General features: G+C 46.9%; 7 protein-coding genes across 7 annotated transcripts; 4 read left to right on the top strand and 3 right to left on the bottom strand.

Annotated features, from left to right (window-relative positions):
- Nucleotides 1-609: 609 nt before the first annotated feature.
- On the top strand, nt 610-1457 carry COCSADRAFT_28216 (uncharacterized protein; the record flags this gene model as incomplete). The annotated part of the gene is made up of 3 exons (XM_007703374.1): nt 610-711; nt 769-1086; nt 1188-1457. 3 exons carry the CDS (start codon nt 610-612, stop codon nt 1455-1457), a joined length of 690 nt encoding a protein of 229 aa, XP_007701564.1.
- A 1636-nt stretch (nt 1458-3093) lies between these two features.
- Nucleotides 3094-3522, bottom strand: COCSADRAFT_94217 (uncharacterized protein; the record flags this gene model as incomplete). The annotated part of the gene is made up of 1 exon (XM_007703850.1): nt 3094-3522. A coding segment is annotated over one exon (429 nt), but the record flags the coding sequence as incomplete, so codon positions are not given.
- Nucleotides 3523-3875: 353 nt separating this feature from the next.
- On the bottom strand, nt 3876-4094 carry COCSADRAFT_42258 (uncharacterized protein; the record flags this gene model as incomplete). The annotated part of the gene is made up of 1 exon (XM_007703470.1): nt 3876-4094. A coding segment is annotated over one exon (219 nt), but the record flags the coding sequence as incomplete, so codon positions are not given.
- Nucleotides 4095-4756: 662 nt separating this feature from the next.
- Nucleotides 4757-6088, top strand: COCSADRAFT_146826 (uncharacterized protein; the record flags this gene model as incomplete). The annotated part of the gene is made up of 2 exons (XM_007703849.1): nt 4757-4825; nt 4880-6088. The coding sequence occupies 2 exons, from the start codon at nt 4757-4759 to the stop codon at nt 6086-6088; spliced, it is 1278 nt and encodes a 425-aa protein (XP_007702039.1).
- Nucleotides 6089-6466: 378 nt separating this feature from the next.
- On the top strand, nt 6467-9494 carry COCSADRAFT_343149 (glycosyltransferase family 1 protein; the record flags this gene model as incomplete). Its single annotated transcript, XM_007703848.1, has 10 exons — nt 6467-6557; nt 6764-6805; nt 6864-7015; nt 7062-7420; nt 7482-7642; nt 7696-7953; nt 8004-8112; nt 8166-8543; nt 8638-9194; nt 9283-9494. The coding sequence occupies 10 exons, from the start codon at nt 6467-6469 to the stop codon at nt 9468-9470; spliced, it is 2295 nt and encodes a 764-aa protein (XP_007702038.1). The 3' UTR covers nt 9471-9494.
- A 1424-nt stretch (nt 9495-10918) lies between these two features.
- Nucleotides 10919-11725, top strand: COCSADRAFT_67636 (uncharacterized protein; the record flags this gene model as incomplete). Its single annotated transcript, XM_007703847.1, has 2 exons — nt 10919-11054; nt 11112-11725. Coding segments are annotated over 2 exons (750 nt in total), but the record flags the coding sequence as incomplete, so codon positions are not given.
- Nucleotides 11726-12550: 825 nt separating this feature from the next.
- COCSADRAFT_94688 (glycoside hydrolase family 3 protein) lies at nt 12551-15330 on the bottom strand (the record flags this gene model as incomplete). The annotated part of the gene is made up of 6 exons (XM_007703846.1): nt 12551-13294; nt 13354-13972; nt 14021-14517; nt 14566-14630; nt 14687-15001; nt 15072-15330. 6 exons carry the CDS (start codon nt 15328-15330, stop codon nt 12551-12553), a joined length of 2499 nt encoding a protein of 832 aa, XP_007702036.1.
- Between the last annotated feature and the right edge of the window lie 557 nt (nt 15331-15887).

Below are 15887 nucleotides of genomic sequence, written 5' to 3'. Positions count from 1 at the left end.
AAACCAGCTTAAAAAAGACTCTAAACCAAAAAGTACTTAAACTCCCACTCTTACTCTATACTACGAGCGGTATAGAAGCTACTCTAGCTTTTATTACTAGCACGAAGATAGGAACAAGAAAGTGGCACCTAGGCCAGGAGGGCTAGAAGGAACAAAAACAAGAAAGAAACAGCAAGAAAGAAAGAAAGAAGAAGAAAAGAAGAAAAAAGAAGAAAAACACGTTTGCTTTTATTAGTACTATTTCCTATCCCCTAAGAGAGCTCGCTGGAAGGCAGCTTAGCCGCCCTACATCTCTCCCTATTACCAAACTGCTCTTTAGCACCAGGCATCTAGAAAGCTAGTAATAGCTTAGCTAGATAAAGGCCGAAGCACCCTAGCTACACTTTATAGCAGAAACCTCCAAATTGTAAATAAAAACTAGATAGAACGGCCTACGGCCAAAGTCTTACATAGCCAACGGCTGATACAGGACTATAATGGAATATATATATCCACTTCCTCGGCGTCAGGCGCAACACCAATTTCGACTTCTCCCACAACAGCGACATCCGCACATCACAGTGCTAATTCACATTCTCATCAGTCAGCTCTAAATCATACCGAAATATCATGTTTGTAAGCGTGAGCCACAGCTCCAACCTAGCTAGTTTGCAAGCAGGCAAACACATGGGCAAGGTCGTCATGTCTGTGACACCAGACATGATGGTTCCGGTAAGGAATTGGATATGAATCTCTCACAACGACAATTGACGAACTGGAATTTTACAGGTCATCGCAATGCCAAAACAGCTTTCATTTCGTCCTGACTCCTCTTACATGATTATGGGTGGTCTAGGAGGAATTGGCCGTTCTCCCTGCAAAAAATTTGTCGAGCATGGTGCCAAGTCCCTTATCATCCTGTCGCGCAATGCAGGTGGCACCAAAGGAAGTCAGCAGTTCTTGAACAAATTATACAGAGCTGGTTGCGCTGCCACTGTTGTTAGCTGTGACGTCTCATACGAAAGTCAAGTCAAGGCTCTGATGAAAAGTTACAAGGCAGAGCTACCACCCATTCGTGGTGTTATATATGCTGATATGGTCCTTGAGGTACAGAATCCTTTACACAATTTTCCATAAGATCGATTTACATGAGCTAACAAAATACAGGATTTTGTATTTGAGCACATGAAGATTGAAGGTTACATAAGATGCGGCAATTCGCTCCAAGATTCAGGGCAGCTGGAGCCTTCATACATCTTGCTGACCATGATCTGGATTTCTTCATCATTCCCTCATCTTTAGTAGGTGTCTCAGGAAGCGCCAGTCAGGCCAATTACACTGCCAAAGGCACCTTCCAAGACGCTCTCGCGAAGCACAGAAGAGAGGAACACCTGACAGCAGTCTCCATCGATCTCGGCATGGCTACTTCTGTCGGTGATGTGGTACAAAACAAAGGTGTCGCAGAGAGACTCACATGATTGGGCTATAGACCCATCAGCGAGGAAGAAGTACTTGAAGATTATTAAATCCGCGATATTGGACCCGCCTAGCGATACTGCAGCTCAAATCATAACCAGAATCGAAATTGGGCACGGCCCTCATTGGGATGAGGCTTCATGGCTTCAAGATGTCTGATTCTCAACACTTCGAGAGCAGGTATCAAGCTCCGGAGGACGAGTTACCCAGCGAAATGGTCTTGTTGATGGACAGTCTAAGCCAAGTCAATTGCTTTTCAATGCTTCTTTGTTGAATGAGGCGGTGGATGTGGTTGAGAAAGCAGTTACCAAGAAAGGTGCAAACATTTTCCTGATTGCTGAGGCGAATATCGTCGCTACAAAATCGCTTGGAGAATACGGAGTTGACTCACTCCTCGCTGTTGGATTGCGAAATTGGCTAGCTGCATAGCTAAGCTCCGACGTGTCTGTATTCTATGTTATGCATATACCGTCACTCACCGCTCTTGCAACTATCGTTGTCAGGAAGAGTACCCTGGTTGAGCAAAGCTTTCTGACAGAAAAGGCGTAACAATAGTACTGACGGTTCGAGTGTTCGATGCGCTCACAATTCTCATTACCGCTTTCTCTCGTCTTGACTCTTTGTAAATCATCTTTTGTTTAGGGTTTAATATTAGACTCTATTTTCATGCTGTGTTTGTTAGTCCCGGGGATCAGAAAACTGCTGGAGAAGTATCAATTGTCGAAGGATAATATTGATGTCATCGACATCAACAAAGCATTCACTTCCTTGGTAAGACCAGATGTTCTTGCATTATTCGCAGCATCAGATCAACAGATATTCAGGTTGTATACTATCTCGAGGAGCTTGGGCTAGATAACACGAAGGCGATTCTACGCGAGGGAGCTATGTAGGTAGTTTCACAACCAACCTGCATCTTGGCCGTTGAACTAAAACAGCTTTACAGCGCCATCGGCCAGCCATTGAGTTGTACAGGTGTCCGCCAAGTTATCATAGCACTTTCGCGACTGAGAAGAACAGGTGGCAAGCTTGTGATCACATCCATTTGTATGGGAACAGTAAGCTTTCACTTCTCATACCGACCCGCGTCAGGGATATTGCTAATGTTCAAAGGGAATGGGAATGACCGATTTATCTGACAACGAAGCAGGCTGTTGCACACGGGAATAGATTCTTCAAGTGCGAAATGATGTGAACGATTTCAGGACTTGCTCTATGTAAAGACGCTCATATTTCCAGTCTTCTTAGGGTTGTGTCTACATGATCAAGGCAAAACGAAGGATTGCTAGAGAGTCTACCCTCGAAACTTGTAATACTCATTTGCCAGCCTGGGAAACAGATACTTCAAAGCATTCTCTCTCACCACATCTTTATCAAACTCCTCAGTCGTGAATACACCAAAAAGTTTTGGGGCGCTGTATCCATCTAGATGGGACTTGTTATCTAGCCGGTATGTATAACGATAGTCTGTAGTGTAGATGATATGATCCTTCGGCAGCCCTATGTCGTGCACGGGGGTATTCGGCCAAAGGCGGTGGTCACCTGCTTGCAGAGAGCAGGCAATTTGTACATGGATATGGTTGGCCATCCCAAGCATGTCCAGAAATGTCTGAATTCCGGCGCAAATCCGATCTGCGCTCAGAGCGGAGAAGAAGATGGCTCTACTGGAGACGTGCCTACGGCCACGCGACCTCCTTGCGTGTTGATCTCGGCACCTGCGTCTAACAGCATCTTGACTATCGGTTCCAGTCCTCTAGCTGAAGCAACCCGCAGTGCGTTACCGCACTCTCCGCCCTGTGCGTTAGCGTCGGCGCCTTTGTCAAGTAGCATCTTGACTACCTGCTCATGGCCCTCTTCTGATGCTGCGTACAGTGCGTTGCTATACATACCGCCTTTCGCATTCGTGTTAGCGCCTTTAAGCAGCATCTCGACTACTTGCACACGCCCTTCCGCAGAAGCTGCCTGCAGTGCGTTGCCAAAGGGACCTCCCTGCGCGTTAACGTTGGCACCTTCGTCTAACAGCATCTTAACTACCTGCTCGTCACCTTCTGAACAAGCAGCTTGCAGTGCGTTACTATAGAATCCGCCTTGCACATTAACATAAGGGCCTTTTCAAGTAGCATCTTGACTATTTGCTTATGACTCCCTACTGAAGAAGAAGCTGCCTGCAGTGCATTGCCATCGCGTCCGCCCTGCGCGTTAACGTCAGCGCCTTTATCAAGCAGCATCTTGACCACCTGCCGGTGCCCTTCTGAACAGGCGGCTTGTAGCGCGTTGGCGTATGCGCCCTTAGCCATGTAAAAGTTGACATTGGCCCCTTCATTGAAGAGATAATGTGCAATGCTTTTGTGACCTGCTTCGGCTGCTAATACAAGGGCTTCCCCCAATCGCCTTGTCGAAGAGTCAAGCCATGCTCTTTTCTCTAGCAGCTTGCACACTGTGCGTTGTTGCCCGTGCTTAGCTGCCCACAGTAGCGCAGAGTCGTTGGAGCATCGTATATTGTGGTCGTAGAGGTATGGGTTCGTAAGGTGGTAGAGGAGACGATTGGTTCGCGCAAATGCATTGAGATCGCTCTCTGCGTGCAGGTGTTCGGCTACTATAGCACAGAGAAGCTCGTGAGGTAAGTTGACCAGTGGCATGACGGAGGCTTTTCTTCGCTCCAAGACAGAGTGCGTGCATCTGGCTCAATCTAAGTAAGTAATACAGTTTGCTTAATATGATACTGTACGCAAGTACAAAGCGACTAGGATATACTTGGCTAAATAGTAACAATAGCCGATAGTATACTCAACTGACACGGCTCTAGGCAACAGCGCTAACCAATGCCCCAAGTGCTAGTTTATCGGCCCGCCCAAACCCGCTTAACCTAGGACCGCTCAGGGACATAGCGAAGTCGGAGTTCACATCTAGTTGGCAGGACGAGCAGCACTGCTTAAAGAGGCGCAGAGTATTGTTTCGCCGTAGTGTGATGACGCTAAGGTGAATGCACTCTTATTTGATTAGTAACGCGGCTGCTCCGCCGCCCAGATTGTCCTGTGCCACCCTCGTAACTTTAGACAAATCTGGTTAGAATGATAGAGAACTTCGTCGCATACTCCAGGAATGCCTTGCGCTCTAAAATGCCCGTGTCTTTCGCACTGACGTATCTCGTCTCACGATATACTTCACGCACGTATGACATTGTCAGGGACATTGATATCGCATTGTTCCCAAAGTGTTCTTGTGTATCGAAACCGTACCTATCACCAGCTTCGCATCGCGGTTTTGGCTCCTTCGCATCGATACGATGGATCTAAAACCAATGGGAAAACGACGGTCACATACCAAATCGCGTAACGGATGTATACAGTGTAAACGCAGGAGGATCAAGGTGCGTTTAGCTTGAAAATAAATTTGGAACAAGGTTGTCTGATAGATGGCACAGTGCGATGAAGAAAAGAGTGGCTGTGGTTACTGCATGCGGAGAGGTACGCGTTGCGTATTTCCACGTTTCTCGAAAATATCTGCGCCTGCTACTCTATCCCTCCCAGTTACGCCTCATGCACCGACTATTAGCGCATGTTCACCTGGGCTATCAGATTGCAGTACTTTACACACATTCGCCAAGATATCGCCCCGAAACTTCGACGATGGTGGAGAGCTGGATTCCTTCACCATGAACGATCTCATTCTACTGCATCACTGGTCTCTCGTCACCAGCCTTACAATGGTCAATACACCAGGTGTTGATCATATCTGGCAAACCGTCATGGTACAGATTGGAGCTCAACATCCATACGTCATGCATGGTATATTCAGCCTCACAGCGTTACATCTCGCCTACCTCGACTCAACGAAGAAGCATACCCTGATCGCAACAGCTGCCCAACACCACAATAGGGCCCTTCGCGACTTCCAAACCAAACTTTGCAACATTAATGAAGAAGACAGTGATGCTCTCTTTGCGAGCGCCTCCATAAATATGTTATACGTTTTCGCCACCTTCGGAAATCTGTATTATGGCGACGCAAACGAGTCCCCAGCCGATTACCGCTCGCGTATTCTTGGTGAGGATTGGATCCCATTAATACGAGGCGTAAATCGATTAATACAGCAAATTCGTGAAGTCGTTAACGTCGGTCCGCTAAGTTCGTTACTAAGGATCGGAAACTGGAATGAACTCGACCCGGATGCCGTGAGTGTCCCTTACGACGCGGAGCTGCAATCTCTCAAGTCGATATGGGCGGACAGCGCTGACGCGCTCGTGTATGACGAGTCTTTGTACCTGCTACGCAAGTGCTGGGCTTGGACTACTCTGTTTCAAAGCATTTCTAAGCACCTCTTTCCAGATGTTGCTCCACATCCTGATTGGGAATACAATCGTAGTTGGAGTGGTCCATTTATTTGGCTAAGTCTCGCGCCAGATGATTTTTTCTTGCGCTTGCAGCAGCGTCACCCAGCTGCGCTGATTTTGTTTGCTCATTTTGGCGGGCTGTCTGCGGGGCTCGAAGGATACTGGTGGATGGAGGGCTGGGGGAAAAATATCGTGGCAGCTGTAAATGATATCTTGGGGAGCTACTGGGACGCCAGGATCGAGCTGCCAAGGAGACTTGTGGCAAGAACAGGGGATGAAATCCCCGGGAAGCTCGGCTAGCCTAAAATAGCCTGATAAGCTAGAGTCGTATGCAGCCTAGCTAGCTAGCTAGCTATGGGCCCAAACATGGATCTATCACGTGAAAATCAGTCTAGAGGCGTCCACTCGTTGTGAAACAGGGGAGGTGCGTATTTGGGGTGCGTATTTGGGGTGCGTATTCGGTATGCGTATTCCGGTTGCGTATTTGGCGTATCCGCAATTGGTTCTATGCGACTTAGATCGGTCATGAAGTGATAGTCCTTCCCCCTTCTATGCGCAGATTTCTGATCAGGTTAATTCGTTGGAGGCCAGATTAAGTAACGGCCTTGAGAATCATATTACCGCCAGGAACTCATAGTAAAAGCATCAGGACCTGTCTTTCTACCCTGGAATACCATTATGCACCATTTGGACCTAACATCTAAAAAAGACGAGGAAACCGACCTCAGACTTGCAGGCACAAATCTTCGCACGTCTGCTATTACAAAGGGTACTCTCATCCTGCACCATTTCTTTAGGTGGCTCATTCTCACATCATTATAGACGACGACCGTATCGACCTCACTTTCGATGCGCAAGACGCTAGTACATTGAACAGTTTTTTGTATAAGAGGACTCAGAAGAGCAGTCCATCGTCAACACTATCACTCAACACTAATGCCAGATACTCTATTGATAATCACAAGAAGACCTCAGTTCCTCCATTCAATATTGTGATACAGATCGTTGGAAGTCGAGGTAAATTCACTGCTCTAAACTCTCTATATTATACCCAAAAGCTTATGAGTCTGTACAGGCGATATCCAGCCCTTCATAGCCTTGGGTACTGAGCTCAAGCTCTATGGTCATAGGATACGCATTGCGACGCATGATGTCTTCAAGAATTTTGTACACGAGTCAGATCTCGAGTTCTTCCCTATTGGTGCTGATCCGTCAGACCTTATGGCAGTAAGTATTGTCAGTAGAATTAATATCTCATATTCACATTGAGTAGTACATGGTGAAAAACCCTGGCATCATACCCAAGTTTTCAACGATCAAGGCCGGAGACATCGGCAAAAAACGCGCCATGATTGCTGAGATACTAGAGGGTTGTTGGAAATCATGTCTCGAACCTGATCCAGATACTGGCGTACCATTCATCGCAGAAGCCATCATCGCAAACCCGCCAAGTTTTGCACATATACATTGCGCAGAGGCACTAAGTATTCCACTACATATGATGTTCACAATGCCTTGGAGCCCAACAAAAGCCTTCCCACATCCCCTAGTGAATATTAAACGGTCGAATCTTGATCCGAGTACGGCCAACTATCTAACATATGGAATGATTGGGATGATAACTTGGCAAGGGTAATTGGATTCCTTAGCTTCTTTATGCGAGTCTTGATGGGCCTAACAAACCTTTGTACAGACTGGGAGATATCATCAACAACTGGCGAGAGAATACACTCTCACTAGAACCAATCGGCGCTATCGATGCGGCAGGTGTCATGGAATCGCTTCAAGTACCTTACACATATTGCTGGTCGCCAAGTCTCGTACCTAAACCGAATGATTGGCCATTACATATTGGTAAGTTGTGAGAATTTTACACTCTTCTATTGATGTGTATGCTAATGTAGCAGACGTTTGCGGGTTCTTTTTCCGTGAAGAGCCTCAGTATTCGCCCCCAAAGGATATAGATGAATTCCTTCGAGCTGGTCCTCCACCGCTGTACATTGGTTTTGGCAGTATCGTTATGGAAGACCCAGCTTCCGTCACAGAAATAATCTTGTCTACCCTGCGGAAGCGTGGTGTCAGAGCTATTGTTTCACGGGGATGGAGCAACCTTGGTGAGATGAGGGAGGACGAGAATGTGCTGTTCATTGGGGACTGTCCTCATGGTAATGCTAAAACCGAGTCCGAGGTCCATATGAACTAACAATGCGTCTAGAATGGTTGTTTAAGCGCGTCTCTGGAGTTGTACATCACGGCGGTGCAGGAACAACAGCCTGCGGTCTTCTGAACGCGTGTCCAACTTCTATTATCCCATTTTTCGGAGAGTGAGTCAATTTCATTAAATATGCAGCTAGCCTCTGCTGACACTCGTTTCCAGTCAGCCATTTTGGGGTGACATGGTAGCCGCTGCAGGCGCTGGGCCTCGCCCAGTTCACCACACATCTCTCACCGAGGAAAACTTCACAGTTATTATTGAAACTTTGCTCGATCCGAATACAAAGCGCTCGGCCGAGGCTATCGCAGCAAAGATGCGATGCGAGCAGGGTGTGAAGCGTGCCGTAGAATCATTTCACAGCAATCTTCCCCAGAAAAATCTTGCATGCAGCCTGTTGCCGACAGAAAGCGGGGTATGGATGTACGATGCAAAGGCACTCAAGAAACAAGGGAAGAGGGCTACCGAGGGCATTAGGTTATCCCCTAAAGCAATCACCGTCTTGAGCAAACACAAACTACTGGACTTGACCAAGCTCAACTTGTAAGACATCTCCCTAAGCTCCCTAATTTCTACTTCATAACATCTCGTTTAACAACAATACTCTCTCTTATTGAATCTGTCTAACAATAATTAGGCAACACTCGAACCCTTTCTGTCTTGGAACGGAACGTTGGGATCCCCTGACAGCAACCTCTTCCTCCATCCTTGCTAGCGTCGTCGACTTCAGCCACGGCTTCGGCACCCTCGTCTCGGCTCCTGTCAAAGCTTACAAACACTACCATCCTGCCAAGGCCTCTTCTTCTTCTTCTTCTGATGTATCTCCCACCGCCAAAACCACCACTGCCGAAACCCCTATTGTTAGTTCTGGCGCCAGCGCCGCTTCTAAGGCTGGCGTTAATAAAATGATGACCAGTCTAATCAAAGGTTCATTAGTCGACTTTCCCGTCGCTCTAACGGAGGGACTGAATAATGTGCCTTTACTGTATGGCGAAAAAGTCCGGAAGAGGAGACCGATCACAGACTGGAAGAGTGGGAGCAAAGAAGCTGGTAAGAATTTTGTGAAAGGTTTTGCGGATCCAATATGGTGTTTGTTTAAACAGCCGGCCGTGGGTTTAACAAAACATGGTGGCTTAGGGCTGGTAACTGGATTGGGAAAAGCGGGGATGGGCTTAGTAGTGAAGCCAGGGAGTGGTAAGCAGTCTTTCTTATGTGTCAGCATTATATCTACTGGGAAGTTTCTCCCCTCTTGCGCTATATTACTAATACTCAAGACTTCTAGCTATGTTTGGTCTCTTCGCCTATCCTGCCCTTGGTATCTACCAATCCATCGTTAGCGTATCAACTTTAGCAACACAAGCAGCTATCTTACAAGCTCGAGTAGCACATGACGCCTTTTTTAATCATGTGCATCAACCAAACATAGAGGAAGAGGCAGAGGTTCTAAGAAAATTCAGTGAGTTGAAGTAGTTGAAAGGTGAAAGGATATAGGAGACTAAGATACATCTCAATATGCATTGTTTTGTTATTGATTACAGTCTACTTCATGCGGAAGCCCAATGCGGCAGCTATTACTAACAATTGCTCCCAATAGCGAAATTCTGTTTCAAAGCTAGAATCCTCTATGTGCACATCAACCACGTCTCACCGACTAATATCTCTCGCTACGTGCCAGGATACTACCTTATCCAGACCCTCGGTGTCGCATCACAGCTACTATACAAAAGGAGATCAGACAAAGTTTGATTCAATTTATCACATCTTTAGTACGTTCCATGCTAGAAGAGAAAGCAGAATATTACGCCTCACCTCCATCTTTCCGTTAGCAACAACAATGAGGATTAACAAATTTCGCTTTAGAGGTCAGTTCAATGTAAACAATATGCATGCAAGTGCTTTCTCTGTGGGTTATACACTTTTCAGACTATATTGATCTCTTCAAATATGCGATTGTTCGTATGATGCAGCCGAAGATGATGCATATATATGTGACAAGGAAGATGGGTGTGGTCAACTAGAGTAATAACTCCACGATTTACGAGCTTAAATTTCGAAGGTCTTTTGTGGATAGGATGCACCCAAGGAGCTTGACTGCTTCCATTGTTCGGTAAATTGTGTTAAAGCTCACTTAAATCCGAAAGGCTATTGGTATATTGGAAGGTACATTCGTAAGCCACCAATGACTGGGAAAATGATTCATTTTCTCTTCTTTGCGCAGACCTGAAATGAGTGGGTAGGATTGTGGCGTTCAGTAAAGCGGGCCCTCGAGGTGGCTTGCCATGCTCCTGTATTTCCCTAGGTATAGAAGAGAGGCGCAGTCCCCTCATAATGAAACTAGGTACTCCTGACAAGCTTCATATTAGGGCTTGGACATACGCAATACGCTCAAATTGTGGGTCTGATGAGCTAGAGTAATGATCAAATGCCTAAATAACCGAATACGCATTACTACCCGAATACGCCTTCCTGCCCGTTTAGTGGGGCAAAATTGGTTTTCGCTCAGACTCAGGTCTGCATCTACAATCATGATCACAATATGGAACGTGTTATGCCTCGTATAGCGTAATGCCTTCTAATCCCATTTTCCAGGTTAGACTATCCGAGTCGAGCGTGTCTAGCCTGGCGTTACGGGTCTGTGCATTCGGAGATGTCTGATCTCAAAACACGCTTTAGAGGCTGAGTCCAAGCAAGCTGGATTGTGACCGCAGTATATCTACCTGGACAGACAGTACACAATAACCAACAACACACTACGTCTATTCTACCCAAGTTCTACACCTCGTCAGTCTGCAATCCATCGTTCCTACTATCTTTCAACTATCTCAAGCCGCTCAGCTATCCTCGTTTCTTCTCTACTCAAAACACCGAAAAGAGCTTCTCAAATAGTAACTTCAAACTAAATGGCTGGGCAAAATGGGATATATATTTACTCGCCCAGCCTCGCGGGCGCGGTAATTGCTGCAGGCGCATTTGGCATCAGCGCTATCTATCATCTCGTGCAATTGTTACGAAAGAGGGCATGGTTTTATAGCGCTCTTACAGTGGGCTCCTTCAGTAAGTAAGGGTTGAATAGTTTCTTTTTTTCTCTCATCGTTTGTTAACAAACCTTAGTGATGACCGTTGGCTACGTCTTCCGATACATCTCCGCGAAGTCGCCAGCAGATTTAGGCCCTTACATCGGTCAATCGCTCTTCATCATTCTTCCTCCTTCTCTCTACGCAGCAACAATCTACATGATCTATGGCCGTCTTGTCGTCTTTGTTAGGGCTCCAGAAGCCTCAATCATAAGACCAACACGTGTGACAAAGATATTTGTCTGTGGCGATGTGCTCGCCTTTCTACTACAAGCTGGCGGTGGTGGCATGATGGCGCAAGAAGGTATGGCTAAGACAGGCCAAACGATCATGCTGATTGGCCTTTTCATTCAGCTCTTTTTCTTTGCTTTCTTTTTAATCATCTCGCTTGTGTTCTGGAAGCGGATACGCAGTTCCCCCATTTTTTTCAGCATTCCACAGCATGGAAAATATTCCTGGGTCGCGTTACTTAAGATGCTACTATGTGCGGCAGTCATCATCATCTTACGCTGCATATTCCGGGTTATCGAATTCGGTCAAGGGCATGACGGTTATCTTGCTAGTCATGAAGTCTATATGTACACATTAGACACAGCGCCAATGCTTGCTGTGCAAGTCATGTTTCATTTTATGCACGCTGCTGATGTTTTTGGCCTAGGCCTCTCGGGGAGATTAGCAGATGACGAAAGTTGCATTGACTTATATGTCAGAAGCGCATGACACGAAGATGGAAACAAAGCTGTAGAAAGTATGGAGTGGAAATTTATACACAAGATTGTGCCAGAACCAGTGTTGCACTGATTACAAAATATGGTAGAAATAAAGCAATGGATAGAAGAACATGCATTCGATCCTTTCCCCTATATAATATCCATATGATACCCAAGCTGCGGGAATTCAATCTATCGCCATATCGGTACTCACTACAATTTGCAGCATCCACATGCACTTCTGTCCATAGAATACGTCTATGTTCTTGCCAAAAATGCTTTTTCGTTTTGAAAAGGTGTTGGAGTATCATGACAAACGGGTACTAGAGTGAAGATAGGGTTGGATTAGGTGATAATGTTTAAGGTATCGGACTAACATGAGATGGATTCTAGATAGGTTTCACTTTCCCCGCAGAAAGCATACTGTATACTATGGACTTTCAGGACTTACACGTTCGGATATAGCGCTCTGGATCGGATCCTGTACTTACTCCCACTTCTCAAGCTGCCTCGCTCAATCAAGCCTTGCATCAGTGATTTGCCCGTTCTTGATTGTTTTGGTATTCTTGGGCCCACTGCGGCCACTCCATAGCAGCCAGGCATGAGTAGAGCATTAAGGGAGTTCATAGAGACACACACCTGTTCATGTTCTTGAGAGAAGAATCTATCGAATATCGTTTGCAAAGGTTATCCCATTCTAATAGCCAGCTGTTTCAACATCATACAATAAGAATGCTGATGTCGCACTCATTCCCCTTCCTCACATTCAGATGATTAAGCTTCCACTCAGTCTTATGTCCCGACTACTCGCCCCAACATAAATCATATACTTTCCTCTTTGTAGTGCCCAGCTCTGCTTCACAGTATCCCATATACTAAGATCTCTTCTTGTAAGGTGAAAGTGGACAGTCGTGCTCTCACTTGCCTCCAACGGCACCTTCTCGAATCCGCGTAACTGCTTCGCAGGCGCTCCTGGAATACCAAGATACAGTTGAGCAACTTCAGGTGCAGAGGTGAGACCTGTATTAGTGATTTCGGCTTTAACAGCGACTAGCACATCCCAGAGAGACTCGATACCGCCTTGACCCACAGGCGCAGGTGGTGGCAGAGCAGAGGCATTTGCGCCCAGATCAGTGAGAGCGATGTTAAGGCTGGCGTATTCAAAAGTGGTGTATGTAAGGCCGAAGCCAAACTCAAAACGAGGTATAATGTCGTGGGCATCGAAGTGGCGATAGTCAATGTAGACGCCTTCGGTCAGATTGGCGGATGTGTAATAGTTTGAGGTATTGTCGGCGCGTATGGGAGAGAGGAGGTCGCCGTATTCAGATTCTCTCTTAGCGACGGTATAAGGGAGGCGGCCGGAGGGAGCTTGGTCGCCGTACATAATTGATACGAGTGCACTGCCTGAATCCTGACCCGGGAGATGACCAAAAAGAACTGCGGTGATATTTGGGTGTTCGATCCACTGGTCTAACAAGCGCGTGCCCGCGTTATGGATAGATACAATAGTCTATATGCTGATTAGCTATATTGCAGGTTAATACAACAAGTATAAATGTATCAACCTACGTTAGGGCATTTAGAGGCAACGTTGATCACCAACTTGTCCGACCAACGGTCAGCAAGCGTGGACCTATCCTGCCCCTCTGCGGCAAATTCATTGATAAAAACGATGCAAGCGTCAGAGCCGGCGTTTGCATAGACGGGATCCTGGGATTCAAAGTCCCAAAATAAAAAGGTATTATCCTCAAGCGCCCTTTGCGAGAAAGCCGCGAAGGGTGAAGAGACGTAAGCAGGCACGGTAGAGGCGCTACCGCCTCCACTGAGAAGCGTACCGGATCGCGCGGCCCCAGGCAGGTCTCCGACGCCGATGAACAAGCCTTGCATTTCTTCATCAGTGACATTGACACTCTGGTATCCCAGGCTATACTTTGTGTTAAGACCTTCGGGCATGTTCTTTAGAGAAATATGAGCATCGTATCCGTAAAGACTAAGTATCTTTGGCTTCTTCAAGGGTAGCGTGTGGTTGTGGTTCTTCACCAAAACGATGCCTTCAGCAGCGCCTTGGAAGATGTTTCTTCGAGACGAAGGATTTATTGCGCTCACGACCTGATGTTTCTTAGAAACGTTTGCTGGAATCCCGGAACCCGGTTCAAATTTCGCAAGTTTTATCCAGGGAGCGACAATGCTAGATGTCAAGGTTAGCGATGGACTAACATTGAATTCGATGCTGTACCGTTTAACCATGTCGTCGAGCCTGCTAGCCTCCAATGTGTGATTTGAGATTGCCATTGTGAGGTTTTTGCCCCAGATTTCTTCAAATGGCGTGACAACATCCATACCGGCGTTGGCCGCGGCAATGCCGGTGTGTAAAGCACCGTAGTCACTGAGAACGTATCCCTGGAAAGCGAGCTCAGTCTTTAGCAAATAATTCAAGGTGTAACTATTTTGACAACCATGAGAGCCGTTGATGCGATTGTAAGAGCACATGACAGATCCTACGCCAGCTTTGACGAGATCCTGGAACGGCCATAGGTACAGCTCATGCATCGTTTTGTCATCCACGGTAGCCGATACAGACGCGTTCCCAAGCCCAAAAGAGCTTGGATTGCGATTAGTCTCCTGCTCGTTGAGGATGAAGTGTTTTGCAGTTGCAATAACGTGCTCCTGCATCCCCAACACAGTTTGAGCACCCATGATGCCGCAAAGGTAAGGGTCCACCGAAAAAGATTCCTAGCTGTTTGTCAGATATGAATCCAATCCTCGACATAGCTTACACACCCAATTTCTGCCGCCCATGACTACGCGGCCAAGGGGGCCAACTGTCGGTCCCAGCAGATTGTTGACTGGATGGTAATATCAGTTGTGCGTGCAAAGGTAGCTTCACCATTGATCTGCTTACCGCCCTTCACCTTGGACTCCAGACCCATAAATTGACCACGTTCAAGGGCAAGTGTTTTGTTCCATGTCGCACCAATAGTGATGCCAGATGGATAGCCGTTCACAGCAGCGATGTCATGAAGACCGTTCGGACCATCATTTACACAAATGCCAGGAAATCCAAGACGAGGAACTCCGGGTATCTGGCCCGAGCATCCATTTGTGGTGGACGTTTGTCCGGAGACAACGGAAACCTTCTCTTCAATAGTCATCTGGTCAACTATTGCCGATGCCTGCTGATAAGCATCGGCCCAATCGTCTAATCCTTTGGCCTGTGCTGCGCATAGATTGACATTAATGAGCTGGCCAGTAGAGAAACTTGCAATCATGGAAGAAAGGTTACTAACGGGTTGGATAGAAAGGAGGACCCCTATTGTAGCTCCAATAGAGCTCCTGAGCCTCAATCACTTCGAGCGTTGCGGGAACCTGACCGTCAATAGCTTGCTGGAAGATTTTCAAGATCTTGGTTAGCTTTTCTGCAGGCAAAGACTCGAGGTACTGCCTCGTGGCATCGTCGATAGGCAGGCCATCCGGGATCTGCGCAGATGAAAGAGAGAAGGTGGACAATAGTACGAGCAAAATTCGAGTTGCGAAAATAAAAGCCATCATGGAAGGCGTGCGGTGATGAATTTGCAGTGTGGTGCTGCGCGGCTTTTATACTGCATAGTCATGAACCGCATGGTTAAGCACATCTTGAATATGTAGTGATGGTACAATAGAAAGTGCTATGCAAGACCAGCTGTGGAGACGAAATTAGCAAAATAGGCTAACGTCCCCTAGATCAGTACGCAGAGCGTATGGATCTGGTATACGCACAGCGTATCCGGTACGCCCGGCTATACGCCGCAGTGAACCCTGCACTTATGCAACAGCGGAGGACCGCCCAGCAAGCGTTCATGCATCGCCAACAACACCAAGCAATGCTTGCACACCAGCAAGGCAACATGGGCATGGGATTCCAGAACCCCATGGCAAACATGACCCCAGCCCAAGCACAACAGTGACAGGCAATGCGAAACAGACAGCTAGGCCAGGGTCCTTTTGTCGAATTTCCACCACACCTGCTTCAACAGCAGCAGCAAATGGGACAACCTGGAGGGCCACAACACCAGGCCGCTATGACGAGCGCTTACCAAGAAGCCCTGCAACACCAACAGATGCAG

This window comes from Bipolaris sorokiniana (assembly GCF_000338995.1).
Source record: "Bipolaris sorokiniana ND90Pr unplaced genomic scaffold COCSAscaffold_10, whole genome shotgun sequence".
NCBI lineage: Eukaryota > Fungi > Ascomycota > Dothideomycetes > Pleosporales > Pleosporaceae > Bipolaris > Bipolaris sorokiniana.
Note: the sequence above shows the minus strand (reverse complement) of the source record. Positions and strands in the feature narration are given on the sequence as shown.